Here is a 16,824-nt window from a genome sequence, read left to right on the forward strand (position 1 = left end):
TGCTCAGCTTTTCTTTCACTTCCGACACCACCTCGTTGTACATTTTAGGTCTCCACAAAAAACTTCTGTGACGATATAACGTACCGCGGCTCCAAATTATATAGCATGTTCCTGAAGCCCGCATTTTCCACCACGCTATATGGTCGGAGGTCTTTGCAGATAAAATGTGTAATTGAAGTTGTGATACTAGTGATAGACCGAAACATCCGGCGACCGATATTATCGGCCGAATTTTGCATTTTTTATGTGTGTCAGCATTGGCTGCTACGTTCGCCGATCTGCAGTATTTACAAAGAGCAGAAATGTTTTTATTTGCTCTTGTTCTACATCACCTGTTTTTAATATTTGTTGAATATTTTTTTACTTGTCGTTCTACCTCACTTTTGTTAATTTTAACAAATGTTCCTTTTTAAAAAATTGAGGCTCGTACCATTTGTTATCATCATTGTGTGATTTTTATGTTGTAAATTGAGAGAGCAAAAGAAGTATCACCTCCAAATATCGGCTCAAGAAAATCGGCAGTCCATATCGGTCATTGGCCAAGGCTGATGAAAAAAAATCATTATCAGCCCTAAAAAATCCATATTGATCTATCCCTACTGTGATATGTCTTTGTCTGAACCGCTTGGGAGTTTATTCATCAACATCCCGCCGAGGGTCCGTTGGTCTGCTGCTGCTGGGTGTCTTGCTTAATGTCCGTATGGTGAAGGACAAGATGAACAGTGATGTTGGTTGTGTTACCACAGTATGCTACATGTCCTGAGCAGAGTTTGCATACAGCTTTGGTCATATACAAATCTGTTCACCCAAGAATCGAGTAAACCCAAAGTATGCCCATACTTTAGATTTAAATCGCACAGGTGTGGGTTTAATCTTGGGTGTGGCTTTGTCCGCCATCTTTGTCTGCCAAAAGGGGAATCACAGCTGCTGCTAATCTTGTGCAATCAACTGTGCATTACCGGACTGCCACTCAGTAGTCGTCCACAAAAATGTGAAAAATACAATAAGAAAATCACCGATTAAATATCGGGAAAAAAAATTATATAATAATAATAATAATAATAATAAAATACATTCTAAGAATAATCAATTTTTAAAATCGGCACCCAAAAAAATCAAGACATAACATAAAATCGATTTATGTCTAGTCTAGTGGAATTTTCATATTTAACAGGCATTGATGAGTAATAGTCAGTGCTGAAAAAAAGTCAACATGAATTGTTTATAAACCTTTAGTTCACATAAAAGTCAAAAATATGGATCAACCCTCGACTGTTCAGTGCAGTGCTCTGGTTTTAGCTCAACTATCACTACATTGCACCTCTGCAGCAAACATGACCTTGGCCCACCTCTGTTTGTAGCATGTCAAAGGTGTCTCAGACCTGCTGAATATCATCTTGGTGTTACAGTGATCTGAACTGTGGCGTGTGGCAGGGGTGGATCATTATGGATCCAGTATTATTAGAAATGGTAACCTCACAGGCTTATTATTCACCTTCTCTTATAGAAAACCCTAAGAACCACCAAGAATCCTCACATATAGTATTTAATTGTTATTTTCCTTCACCTGGTTGGCTAATGCCCAATTGCTAATGCATGGTTGTCCTGGTAAGAGTCAGAGTTCCTTAAGACTATCCTGGCTAAAATCAGGGTGGATGGAAGATAAATAAGGCATACTATCACAAATACTGGTTATACTGGTCAGGCTCCGGCACCCTAACCCTGACCTTAACCCAAAACTGCCTAACACCACACTTGGTAGTGAACAGTAAAACTCTACCTATTCTACTTCTAACACTCGGCGCTGAGAGGAATTGTTTGCTCAAACTGTTCAGATGAATTAAGGAAATGTTGATATGCGTTGATGGTTAGTTAACACCATGGGCAGTTCTTCATAAGGGTGACGACCTACGAGAGGGGAAAAAAAGAGTGATTTTTTTCTATCATATTCTTCCACAGTGTTACAGGGCTGTGACAGTTCTAGACAGTTTAGGCTGATTTCTATGTCATTGTCCAATCAGCGCAGGGATGAGCTCCATTAAGTGCCCCTTTTGGGTGACGTCAGTCAAACTGAAAATCGCGTAGACTGCTCTCATGGACTCCCATGTTTTTTCTAATTTCAGTCGTTACATTGCATTCATTATGGGTTCCGGGAGGGCTCGCACTAAAGTGCTTTTGTCATACCAAACGTGAGCATAGCCGGCGTCAAAATGGCTGGAAATGACGTGGTTGAAACTGAATTTACTGTAGCGTGTGAATTCCTGATGAAGAAGATGATTGACACCCCAGTTCCCCACAAAGACGACAAATGGACAATCACCAACGTCATTAGCACATTTAACTGTGCACTTCAGGCATTGCCGATGGTGCTAGCAGCCTTGCTCTAACCTTAGAAGTATCGACACCTGTGAAAAGTTGTTTTTAACACTTAAAAGCAGAGAAACGCCATCTCCCGTTTTACTGACCCGGGATAAACTGGAGAGAGGACGCCGCAGCAGCCTCTACTCAAAGTAAGTGTGTGCGCGTGTGCGTGCATGTGTGTGTGCCCCCGACACTGTGATGGACTGGCATCTTTCCAGGGGTATCCTGCATAAACTGCAACATCCATTGTTGAATAACATGATTTCCATTTTTTTAAGCCAATTGTAAAAAAAATGTGTAAGTATGCCTACTTGGTATATATCCGACACACACTCACACACGCACGCACGCACACACACACGCACGCACACACACACACACACACACTATGAACTGATGGTGTTGGTTTTTAAGTAACAGTTATCTTTTCATTCAAATGCTGCTTTCAGGAAATATGTTTATTTTTGCAAATCTATACAATTGGCCAGATACTGTAATATATTTGTATTTATAGTTCACTGTTGAATGCGTGCACTTTCATTTGCACTTAAAGATAGTTAAGCTGCACAAAATCTTTAAAATGTTGTTACTGATATGGCAATCTGTGCATATACTGTATTTATTGTTTGTTTCTGCAAATACAGTATAGTTTGTGCAATGTTGAGCAATTTGAATGCAATACCGCTTTATTTGGATTTATACAAACTATATGTAATTCAAATAATTAGAACTCTAAATAAATACTTGATAATGATTTTGACTTTTATGTAGTCCCCTTTGTTCAAAGATATTTGAAGGTAAACTGATTCACAGTTTATTTCTCTGTTGATCTTCATTTGTAGAGCCATGTTCAATTTATTGGTTGAACACTTCTGGATGTAACTTTTCCCTGTAGCCGTTACATTTGGGTATTGCTATGTAAGTTGACCACAAATAACAAGATGTGGCAATTGTCTTGCTGCCTATTAATTTTCCCATATAACGGGTCACCTTAGTCATCATCAGAACAGTTGCCACCAGCCCCCCCCCCCCCCCCCCCTGAGAAATTTGTCACTCACCATAAGAGTCGTACGATTCTCCACCTTGTCCGTATTCATAATAGTCTTCTGAGCTGTGAAGAAACCAAACAGTAGAGTAAATCTCAAAGAAAAAAAACAATACATGAACTTAACATTAAAATAAAATGCAGTGAGAAAATGTAATGCATTTGTGATTTAGCTCACTTTTAGTGCAAAACATCCAAGCAATAGCCATCAACTTGTAATCGTATGCTGTTCATTTGTACCTTTTTAAAAGAATATGGATCCTTATAAATAAACAGGAGGTGTTCAATCAATCAAAGGTTAGACATAATTGACAGCTCTCGAAGGCTATTTTCTCCACCCTATCTCTGCTCTAAGTTGGAGTTTCATATCACTGCATATGGAAATCTATGAGAAGTGGCACCTTTAATGAAAAATAAAAACATGGGAAAGGTAACTTGTATTGTGGTTCATTTCACCTATCTATTTGCAGTTGCCGGGGAAATACTGACAGAACAATCCTGCATCAGTATCTCCTGGTAACAGCGCTATCATTCAAGAGGGGCAATTCATCATAAGGCTGCCACTGAGCTGACAGCAGCCATCACAGCTGTGTCCTCTACACCTGCCTGTCAGTCAGAGAGTGAGCGGCAGCAATGCCTCTCAGCTCTACAGATTAGAAAGCTCAAAGCAACCTCCGAAAACTCCTATTGCATTGCACGAACACCTGCTGACTGCTAAGGGCAGGGGGTGACAGCAATGACACGAATAGGGAAACCAATGATACCTGTGCTATTGTTAAATATTAGCACTTCAAGGCACAATCTTGAAGCCAGGCTAAGGTCTGGTGGAAAGAGATAGTTCACCTTGTTAACTTAGTTACTTTCTTAGAAAATTGGTTTTGATGCATTTGGTCAAAACATATGTCAAATGGTTTGCTTAGAAGAGTATCATAAGTCTCAAAAAGATTAAGCTCACATTAGATGAGTGACAAACTGAGAAAGTAACTCCCTATCTAGTTTTCTACCATCGACCCTCATTTATCAACCGTTTGTACGTTCAGATTTGAGCGTACGATGTGTGTATAGCCATATACCCTACAATCAGATCTCATGTCAGCTCTGACCTCGTGTATGCAAAGCTGAGTGTTTGGATTGGTGGTACAACACAGCAGCATGTGAGTGAGACTGCAAATAAAATATTAAACAAACCCCAGCTGTCATTTAAGCGGATCAAAATAGATTATTAAAACAAATTAAACAAAATAAAACACATTTAAAAAAAGGACACGTTATTACAGACACCACTTTGTTGGTTTTCCTTCCACGGAATACCGTATAACCCCCGATGGTAGACCATCCGAGCAGGAGCGTGTGGTTCACCCATGTACGCACACACGCACATGGGAAGCAGTGCTTCTTTTGATCTGTCTTGGACCGAGGGAACGCTGCTGTTTAGCCCAGAGAAAGTGTCGCATCATTTTAGCCTGATCAGTTTTTCCACATCGCATTGGTAAATAGAGCACCTAGGCAGCTTGTGACATGATTTAAAATGTAAAGTATACCTTAAAACTTTTACGAATGTGCTCTAGTATTTAATCAGTAATGTGATGAATTATAGTTGACGGCATAATAAAAACAGAAGGGAAAACATTTAGTCATTTTTAAGGCTTTTTTAAAGGTTTCAATAGTTAATTTACTTTAATGTGATGTGTATTGCCTGAAGTGTTAGGACTGAGGCTTATATAAATGTCATATCTATGCGTCTTTCCAGGATCTCTGTTGTGAAGTTGCTCGCAGCGCACACAGGGGGGCAGACTTCATCTACTTAGTAGCTGATTGTCTTTTACAGAGCATTTAAATGCGCTCCTAAGTCCAGATTTCACACATTCAGAAAGCAAATATTTGTTTTGCTCCACCTCTGATGTGAGGATGCCGATTTTTATCTTGTAAATGTTTTTTTTCTTGTTTGACCTCAATGGGCAGGGCCTCCGAAACATGAAGACGTAACATGTTAATGACAATCAAATTCAGCCACCGCATTTATGAACACTTGATAATTTGTACGCTTGGACTAGTGAAATATGAATGTTTCATGAATCAGCACATTGGTTCTGTCGTACGACCAAACGTGCATTCAGATTTGGACCTCTTTTCACACAAGGTTGATAAATGAGGGCCACTGTGAGTAATTGTACCTGATATATGCTATTGCTTCAGGTCAACGCCGTAGCTACATGTAGCCCTCTACGTTGACGTAGACCCAATCGCCGTAACTTGACATGCACCTCCCAAAAATTCTGACTGGCCCAGTCCTCACCCGAGTTATTGCCTTTCCAGTCAACAATGTCTTAACTTTTTGCGGAGCGATACGAGAGTTCACGGATGAGTCGAAGAGAGAACCAAGATGAATAAAAAAGTGCCAGTGTTGTATTATTATCTTTCATGGCTGAAGCACAGGTGAAGCACCGCCACAGATTTAAATCACAGACAAAAGGTGTGTGTTAACTGCTATTGCTGCTACTCTGCCTCGTCTCTGTTCCTGCAGTGTGTTTCATTAATAGAAAACAATAAGCAACATGCTGTGTAAGGCAGCTAGAGGAGCAGACAAGACATTATGGTTAAAGTCTACAGCTCGATAGACTTTTATACTTTGCTTGCATTTTGCATATGTTTATATTAATAATGCTGAAATAAATAGCATTTTAAGAGGCTTAAAAAAACATTAAAATGTTGTTTACTGTGACTGGAAGATATATAGCCACAAAACCTCTAGCGGCATGGCGGCCAACTGCATAGCGATGTGGTCCCTTGACGCCTTGCCCACGGGTAGGTCCTAACCCAGTAGCCTCTAAGTAAGGATGGAGGGGGAGGTCGACAGTCGGATTGGTGCAGCATCTGCAGTAATGGACAAAGTGGCCGGGGAGCAGGAAGTCTGGACCTCACTGCTAAGAATGCTAGTCCTGCGACCCGACCATGGATAAGTGGCAGAAGATAGATGGATGATGGATGAATGGGGTTTAAAAAAAAAAAAAAATCTTAAAGGTATGTTGCTGTTTGGAAATCTACTATTTCCCTGCAATAACAAAATAGTCTGAAAAGATTGGTAGAATCTAAGTTCAACTCATTTCCCGTGAAAACCAGCGTCAAAAAAAATACATTTTAAATTGCAGAGAACAAATTTGTAATGTTCTGAAAAGCAATATGTCAAAGTCAATTTGAAGCACTCATCTATTTATGTTTTGCTAAAATTCTTGTGGGAGCTGTTTTTATATAGTAATCTTGGTGAGAAATAGCTGAGGAACTGTTGAGTGCAGACTTGAAGCCATAAGGGCTTTAAACTTTAATCAACATGTTTGAACAGTTCAGTCTTGAGTTCACAAAACATGTTTTTAGGAGATTGAAGACGTTAGTTTGAGGCTGGGGTCCGAGCAAAAATCACAAACAGAACAAAAGACAAAAAGAACAAACAAAAAGATAGGAGCTATAGCATACACATTTTAATCAGGGCATCCCTGTGTGGAGACGAATCTGTGTCAAAATTCTAAATTTTTCAGAAATTATCTCCTGAGATTCTGACGGAATGTAGAACCCTGGTGGAAGACCAATGAGAAAGTTCTGATAAAACCCAACTGCTCCCTCTGAGCTCTCTGCAATGCTGACAATCTGATTGGTAATTGTTGAGCAACAGGACAAACTCGGGGCAAAAAGGAGTCATTATTTTGAACACTACAGTGACTCAATGAGACGTGAAAAAGCACCCTAAAGAGGCTGGTGCCTAAAGTTAGGCTTAGCATAAATTTTACACAGTTGATGATTCAACTCCAAACAAAGCCATGCCCGCAGAAGCAAACGGATGCTGTTCTGCAGTGGACTAGCCGCTGAGGTTTTGAATTGCCCCCTCAAGGCTTCAAGGCTTAGGTGCATCTGTCAAGCCACTGGAATATTGGCGACACCAAAACAAGAGGGAGAAGATTGGGGCGGGCACATGACAAGTGGATGCATGTTTTGGCTCATAATGTTGTGTACCCTGAGACGCGAGCTGAGAAGGGACTAAATAATTACATTTAGGATTGTCGCAGGGAGGGCACTGGCAAAGTAAACATCAATTTTAGGTCTGACAGAAAATCTATTTGCAACAACCCAGAGGCGCACGTAAAGATATTGTGAGGTGTGAGGCATTGGAAGGCTGGGGATTACCCACGTGAGCCTGTCGTATTCCAAAATTAGAAAGACTTTTCATCTAAGCTGATGAAGTTTCAACATAGAATTTCCAAACAAGCATTACACTTGAGTTCTTTTCCTTACTTTATTGAATTCTTCATTCTTAAATATATAGTTTCCACTCTGCTCATTGATGTTTACTGGTATATACTGTACGATAAGAACAGTGGTTCTCGTTTTTGGCTCAAGTACCCCCTTTCTCTTATTACTGAATCCAAGAACCCCCATGCAACATTTTGTTCAGAATTCTATGAAAAAACAAGTATAGAGCATAACGATGGATTGAAGAAGTGACAACTCACATTATAAAAAATCAAATTTTGTAAATAAGTGGAATGAAACTGTGTTTAGTGCAGTGGTTCCCAACCTTATTTGAATAGTGACCACATTTTTATATAAACAATTTCAGGCAACCCCATTTAAATTTCAGGCGTCCCCTCATGGTGCCTCCTGAATAGATTTACTTCTAAAGATTTTATAATTTTCCATCATTTCCCGCCTGGTGTGGGACCAGGACTGACTAATTTCCATCTTTATTATGATAATCATTTTTTAACTAGAAATAAATATTATGAAACCCTATATTTGTAATGCTTTCATTTGTTATTTTCCACTCTTTCTCTCTCAAGTACCCCCTGTAGTGCCATTGCGTACCCCCATTTGAGATGGAAGGTACTAAATACTCTACCGGGGAACATCTGCATATAATGCAAAAAGCGTATTAGAAATAGCAAGACATCTCTAATTTCTCTTGGTCATTTTGTCAACAATTCTATACAACCTATTTTTCACACATTATCATTTTTGTCAATTCATGCTTTTTTCTCAAGAACTAAATTAAAAAAAAGATGCTTCAAAAATATAGAATGTTTTTTGTTTTTTGTTTTTCATTTAAAGTAGTAAGGCTGTTACTTTTATACAATATATATTTTATTTTATTTATTTTATATATATGTTAGATATATTAGAGTCCGCCCATAGGAACGAGTATGTGATTAGTCTCTCTGTGAGTGTGTTGCCCCTTACAGTGTGTACCCTGCCTTGTATCTGAGTTGGGTCACAATAAATACCAGCTAACCCTGTCACCAGGGGTGGTGTCAATTAAAATTGCAATTGCGTAATCAATAATTAATTACAATTATGGATGTAACTGATGTTTAGTACAAAGAGTTTACAGCTATTGCTAAATTCCAACTGTTGTCCCTAGTTGGCTTTTTACATAAGATATTATAATCATTGCACTATAATGTAAAGATGCTAAAATAACACATTACACACATACAAAAGCACATTCAATCATCACAACGCTATATAAATAAAAATTTGTAAATATGTAATCAAACTTTTGTAATTGAGAACGTAATTGTAATTGATTTTCAGTAGAAAAATTCAAATTTTAATTTATTTGTAATTGGAAAAAAATGTTGGTTCCTGTAATCATAATTGAATTGTAATTGAACATGGAGAATTAAAGACGTAATTGTAATTGAAAAATGTAGTTGACCCCAACCCTGCCCATCACCCTGAACAAGGTAATCAAACATCCAACTTCACCATCCAGCGCTGGTTTCAACCCACTATCATGGACTAGAGCAGTGGCTCCCAAACTTTTTTGGCTCAAGTTCTCTTACTTTTGAATCCAAGTCCCCCATTTATCCAACAACAACATTTTGCTCAGAATTCTAAGAAACATCAACTATAGAGCATGAATGAATGAGTGATAACACACATTTGAAAGAATCTCATTTTGTAAATGAGTGGAATAAAACAGTAAATGTATCGTTAAGTAAGTTGCTGGTAATATTTAGTATTATTATCATTTTTAACTAAAGACAAATGTTATAAAACCCCATATTTTTAATGTTTTCATTTGTTAATTTTCCCTTCTCTGTCTCTCTCAAGTACCTACTGTCGTGCCATTGCGTACCCCTAAGGGTACACGTACCCCCATTTGAGAAACATTGTGCAAACCTCCCCTATCAGAATGTGTGTTTTAATTCCAGCATGTACAGTAACTCCTCAGGTAAGGACCGTCTCTCCAACACATCTGTCATCTCAGTAAATGCTTCATCTTAAGCACTGATGTTGCTATGTCTCGGCACAAGAAGGCAGATGGCAGAGTTACATCTGAATGATGTAGTACACGTCCCTCGTGGACTTTGTGTTCTTCCCTCACAATCACTCTTCCAGTCCTGTGATGAATTTGAAGCTATCAAGTAGGACAATACAAAGCAGCAGTAAAGACTAGTTGGCAGAAGCATAGTGTGTAACAAAGCTTCTTTTTTTTGGCCTATTTCCTACACATTGCACACTTAAGGGGCAGTAATATGAAAATGCACTTTATAAATGGTTTTGCTACAGCGATATGCATCCCTTTAGCCTCATTCAGGGGGCCAAAGTTGAAAAAGTTCTGTTTTCGTCCCTCCATTGTTATTCCACATTTTGTAAAATGTCAGCTCCAAAAGGGCGAGTCGGATTTTCCCCCAAATAATACGTCATAAGGTGGAAATTCCTCCTACTGACAATCCTGGCTCCTCCTACCCTATAAGAATGTGATCTGCTCCCTCTCTAACTACCTCACATGTAAAACAAACACTGTGGTTTAATAAAGAATATACATGTACAAAATGTGTTCTCTGCATTTAACCCCCCTCCCCCCAGATATTATATTTTCAGTATATAATAATCCGAAGCGAAAGTGAAACACAGCTAGGAGAAAAAAAATATATAAAATATTCTAATTATTAACCGTGGACTGTCTGCCCTGGAGCTTAAGACAACACGCTGACAACAAATTTGTGATTGAAAAAAACCAAGACTGGCAGGTAGGTGCTGTGTAATCACATACACAAGCACAACAGGCCGTAAACATAGATTCTCCAAGTTGAACAAAAACTATAGGTCAGAGACACTTAGGTACGGGCCAACGGCAACAGATAACATTTGATGTGTTGGAGCCCTTTTGCTGGAAATCCCTGACCCATGAAAAAGCATTTCTTTAGCAATAATTTTAAGTCATCACAAAGACGTTAGAGGTCAGTTGGGTTGATTGTTACTGAGACAGCTCAACAACTGAAGACAAGTTGCTTCTTAGAATGCTTTTAGATCTGGGAAGATTTATCTTGATAGATTTTGTGCTCCAATAATGTCTAGTGAGCATTAGCTTCATCAACTTGACAGACTGAGCAACAACAGAAAACGTGTTAATGTTATAAATAATAGCGTTTATATCAAATGATAATTCACGTGAAATTTTCTGTCAAGAGAATGCTAAATCAACAGTTAATTAAGTTAGCCTAAGTATTAAAGCTAAACTATGTTTTCTACTTTATTTAAAATAGTTAGCTTCAGTGCTTTTCCTATGCAGAAATGCATAGGAAAAGCCTATAACAGAAGACTAAATTGCAATGTGACAAACATGCTGAAAATGACGACTGTTTAACACTAGTACATTTAAAATATATCGTAACGGTATCCTGAGCTATAGTGTATAGTACACCTTCCAAAACCTTTACTGTATTCATACTGTTTCTCGATCTCTGACTGCTGCAGAATTCTTAGATGACCACATCACAGCTGTATAATAAAGATAAGTTATTGAATTTATCTCTCTGCCGAGGCATTCATAGCCACTACATTGCTCTGAGGTTTCAGCATTTCACCACCATAATGACCACTTTTTTTACAGCAGCGGGGTGTAGCTTGTAGCACTTTTGTGCCATTCTTTTTTTTGTTACAGAGATGAACACACTTTCGTTAGTCTTTTAACTGCACCTTGTGAGTGTTGTAGAAAGAGTGTCCTTGGATGAATATAGATAAGGTAACAGTAATATCAGCAAGAAAGATTCCTCTGTGACTCATTTATGCTGAAAAATTCTCCTTTGCTTTCTGCCATCAACAAAGTGTGTCAGCCCAGAGACCTGCCAATCACCCACTATTCTGAGACAATAGATATCCATCTGTCTTACCACACCACATGAAAAGCAAAGGTCAAACGCTGTTTTCCGAATTGCTTTGTTTTCAAACTAATCTGTTTTTTAACTATACTTTGCACCAGTCTCTCCCCCCTCAGGTCACCTACCATTCCCTCCAATTTAAAACAAACCTTGCTCACAATATAGGCCGGTGGCCGGTGGGGGGGCGGCAGGGGGCTGCCTCTGCCCTTGTGCAGATGGTTGGGCCATCATGCAGTGGGGTACAGTGGTGGGCATTTGTGGTGAGGAGTGAGGCTGGGGACTCTTATTGCGGTATCTCTGAGGTCTCTAGGAGAGATAGCATGGGCCTCTTTGGCTCCCATTGGTGCTGCTGGCCCAGCTGATCTTGCCGGTTCGGGATGGCATCGTGACTGGGCGTGTCTTAACTTCTCTAGGTCAGCAAAAACTTGGGGGTATACTTACACTTAAAATTATTGGCATTTTAGATGCATTTTAACAACCACATTTTAGTACAGTATTTAACATGTTTATATAGTATTTAACAAAGGAAAAAAATCTAATATACATATATAATTATTATTCTTTTAAACCACACATTTCTAACAAAACCAGATTGTCACTAGTATATAATATAAAGCTAGCTATTTTTAAACCCTTTGAAACCAAGGCATTTTTAAGCATTCTAGTCTACTAATGAATAAACTGCTTTAAACCATTTTATCTCAACCTACTATTTGTATTACACACTGAACAAAATTAGTTTCCAGTTCTTTTTTTCTTTCTTGTTTGGCACTTGAAAAAAGCTTAGTAAATTTTTTAATAAAAACAAGTGCATCATACCCAAAAAAACAGTCCTTGTACAATAAACAATATACTAAACTTTACAAATAATCTGCTTAAATGAGTAAGAACTTCAGTCAAATCTTGCACCCATGCTCACCATTGTAAATATCAAGCGTCCTGGGTGTTTTTGAATTCACTGTCCAAGCGACAGAAAATGTATATAAAACCCATCATTCCACACTTGTAAAGAGTCTTGCTCATAACAGTTTAGTCCCAACTGAGAGGAAAAGCCTCTTTCCATTGTAGGCTGCTAAGAAAACGCAGCAATTGCCCCAGTTTACAACCACAGTGACAGGTTAGTCCCATTAAAGGAAGCAGGTGTGCACACAAGTGGTAAGGGGAGCAGTTCACAGGCAGTTTGACAGAACACTAAAACTTGGAGTAAAGCTGGCCAACTTAATCCCAAATGCATTTAACTCATTGGCTGCCAGCCATTTTCAGAACAGATACCCCCTCACAGCCAGCCATTTTAGAGCATTTTGACTGATCTTGTAAGACTCACAGAATATTTTGTACTATGACTTTGTAAATTCTGAGATTCTGAAAGAATAGACCGGTTACTTTCATCAGTACATTTTTTTTGTTTCTAGCTTGTTTCGTTCTTCCGTAATCAGCAGTTGAATATAGTTAGGTTTCACACAAAAAGCCAGTTTCTGACCAAAAAGCTGAGAAAACAGTTTTTTGTGAAAAAAACCTGTCAAACAGAACTGACTTTGAGGACAGTTTTAGTGCTTTAGTGACACCTCAAACATCTGAACATTGTTTTCCTCCTAAAAAAAAAAAAAAAAAAAACACTGAGACCCAACTTTTGATGGCAAAATTATTATTATTATCAGCACCCTTACATTATGTTGGCCTACCTCCAAGTCCCCACCCCCCTCAGTCCCCACAACTCACACACCTGCAATTTCATCCTCCTCCCCCACATGCTGAGTCTCACTGATTGGCCCGGGTCGTTGATCGTTTTCTCTAATGATAGCGACACTCTCAAAAGTCGACTTAGGTTGACGCATGCTCTGCTCGAGTGTGAGCTGCGTGAGTGATCACCTTCTTCTCTCATTGCGCCATTTTCTCCCTCGTCAATTCTTGACCGCTTCTCGGCTATATATGCCTATTGCGGCTAATCTCTCATCCAAAGTTGCAGTGCTGCCACCTACATGGCACCAGTTGGTTACTACATCACAGTACAAGTCTGATATTCATGGGATAGCTCCGCCGCACTGTCTCCTAGCAACCGCTGTTGAAAAAAGTAATTGACGTACATATATGTCAATGGCAGTGAACGGTTGGATTTGAAATGACGTCAATGGCAGTCAGTGAGTTAATAGCTGCCAAAAAGCCATTATACCAATTTAAAAATGAATTCCTGTTTGTATTGCTCAAATTACTATTAGTAATTTCCAGATTCTAAAACAAGTTTTAGTGAACTGATTTACAGGTAAGCATTTTTTGTTATTTCACCTTTGTCACGTTTTTTCTAATCACATTAATGTCATTATTTTCTGATTACCACTACACTAGGACAGAAGATTGTATGACACTCAATTTTAATCCATTGTAAATAGTGAAATATTGTCGACTTTACAGTTGATCTTGTTAGAATACAAGACTGTCATACTGCCATCATTGATACTTACGGCCTTTAGAGTAAGTGCAAATAATAAGTATATATAAAAAAAAGAATAAGCAAAGAAATGTGCAAGGTGAAAACGTGTCAGATGTATCAACTATTAAAAAAGGTTTTGTTTGATCACACCGAAGTCACCACAAAACCTGGTCCCCTTAACCGCTGCTAATAAAATTAAAGACGTTGTTCACACAAGTATCTCCTCCAGCCTCATTGACCTTTGGTTGGTTTTCGAGAGTGACCACTCTCATCAGTATTTCTGAGATGTGAAAAACAAGTAAGCTCTTCATTCACAACAGTACAAACTCATACTGTCCAGACTAAGCAGACTAAGTAGGGTGTTTGGCAACTGAGTATATATGTATGTATATATATATATATATATATATATATATATATATATATATATAAATGTTATAAAACATAGACGATTTTTTACTTTACTCAGGTTGCTTGGAAAAAAATATTAATATTTAAATTCAATTCAATCAAATCCATTTGGACTCTTGTTCTAAACAATGTAAAAGATGCAGTTACATGTCTTGTTTCAATAATCCCTTTCACACATTTGTTATAAGAAGAAACATTTCATTTCTTTAAATTCAGACATTTTTTTTATTTCAACACACAAACTGTTCCACAGTCTGGTACCGCTTACTGACTCTCAAAAGCTGTTTTTTGTTGTCCGTGCGCGCAGTGACTGAAAGTTTATTTTGTCTCGTATGTTATAAATCTTAACTTTTTCAATAAATTGTTTCTGAATATTTGTAGTGATTCGTTTTTGTTGTGCTTTAAATGCTATTTTACTTCTTTAAAAAGCTACAAGTTCTGCTAATCAGTTCCAGCTGATTTATTGGTTTGTGAATTTCAGTGTGTTGTGGATGTTGAAAGCATAAAAGAGAGATTACTCTTCTTAGATTTAATCCAGGTGTCAACCATGCACTAGATGACAAGGATTGAAGATTAGTCAAGAGATGCATCCCTTTACTTCATTCATACACATTCATGACTGAGAAACACTGTCTGGAAGAGGTGTAACAATTTGTTTTGAGCAACAATTGGATATGAATCACGTTTGTTGTTTCTGATTCGATTCAAGGACAATATTGGTTAATTGAGAACGATTCGATTCAAAATGATTCAGTGACTTGAAATTGATTCAGTAACTTTTTAGCCAAAATAATAATTCAAACTGTGTGACTGTGCAATAAATACCTGGATACTGTACAAAATAGGTTCCATAAATTATTGATGTTTCTTTCTGAGATGATAATACGAATATAATAGTATTAGTGAAAATACTACTACTACTACTATTACTACTACTACTACTACTACTACTACTACTACTAATAATAATAATAAAGTAATATAATAAAAATCTAGTAACAATAATACGATAAAAAAACAATTTTAAAAAAAATTAAATATTGATATGGTAATATGATGATAATATAGCAATGCTAATAATACAAAGAGAATACCAGTAACTATAATATAAAATATGAATAATTAAAAAGGAGTTTAAAAATGTAATGGTCATTATAATAATGCCAATAACATTAATACAGTAGTAGTACAATTATATAATAATAATAATAATAATGGCAATAACAAAACAACAAAGAGAATACAGTAACTGTAATACAATAACAAAAACAATAATAAACATAAAATAATAAGGTAATAGCAATAATAATAATAATACAATGAGAATACCAGTAACTATAAGATAAAAAAATAATAAAAAAAAGAACAATATAAGAATAACAATAACAACAATACAGTAGTAGTACAATTAGATAGAGATATATTTTATTATTATTATTATTATTATTATTATTATTATTATTATTATTATTAATAGTGAAAGTAGTAATAGTAATGGCTATAAAACAATAAATAAGAATATAAGAATAGCAATAACAATAATAAAGTAATAATATTAATAGTAGAAGTAGTAATGTAATAATAATAGCAATAAAATATAATGAGAATCCAGTAACTATAATATAAAATATGAATAATTAAAAAGGAGTTTAAAAATGTAATGGTCATTATAATAATGCCAATAACATTAATACAGTAGTAGTACAATTATATAATAATAATAATAATAATGGCAATAACAAAACAACAAAGAGAATACAGTAACTGTAATACAATAACAAAAACAATAATAAACATAAAATAATAAGGTAATAGCAATAATAATAATAATACAATGAGAATACCAGTAACTATAAGATAAAAAATAAAAAAAAGAACAATATAAGAATAACAATAACAACAATACAGTAGTAGTACAATTAGATAGAGATATATTTTATTATTATTATTATTATTATTATTATTATTATTATTATTATTATTAATAGTGAAAGTAGTAATAGTAATGGCTATAAAACAATAAATAAGAATATAAGAATAGCAATAACAATAATAAAGTAATAATATTAATAGTAGAAGTAGTAATAGTAATAATAATAGCAATAAAATATAATGAGAATCCAGTAACTATAATACAATAATAAATATCAAATACGGTAATAGCAATGATAATATTACATGATAATATCAGTAACTATAAGATAAAACAATAAGAAAGACTAATATGTAGTCACATCATTTATCGCTCCTTCTTTGGATGCAGCATCTAGGTGTATTACCTCGAGCACCATGTGATAAGCTTTAGCTTAGCTTTCTTAACTGCCGACATTAGAACTATGTGCATGTTAACACGGACTTTGCGGATTTTTCTGGAGTTTCTCCCTGTGCGCTATAAATGACTTGACTTCTCCAGCGCGTGATGC

The 16,824-nt window shown here is 36.6% G+C and overlaps 1 protein-coding gene across 2 annotated transcripts in view; it reads right to left on the reverse strand.

The window, feature by feature from the left end:
- The window catches only part of khdrbs3 (KH domain containing, RNA binding, signal transduction associated 3), a 217,158-nt gene that overhangs the window by 15,487 nt on the left and 184,847 nt on the right, over positions 1-16,824 (reverse strand). For both annotated transcript variants that reach the window (XR_003675116.1, XM_028461744.1), the window contains exon 8: positions 3,420-3,472. Coding sequence is in view for 1 of the 2 variants with exons in the window: in XM_028461744.1 (XP_028317545.1) it covers positions 3,420-3,472 (53 nt within the window). In the remaining variant the exon portion in view is untranslated. The remainder of the gene's footprint in view (positions 1-3,419; positions 3,473-16,824) is intronic.

This window comes from Gouania willdenowi, chromosome 11 (genome assembly GCF_900634775.1).
Source record: "Gouania willdenowi chromosome 11, fGouWil2.1, whole genome shotgun sequence".
Classification (NCBI taxonomy): Eukaryota; Metazoa; Chordata; class Actinopteri; order Blenniiformes; family Gobiesocidae; genus Gouania; species Gouania willdenowi.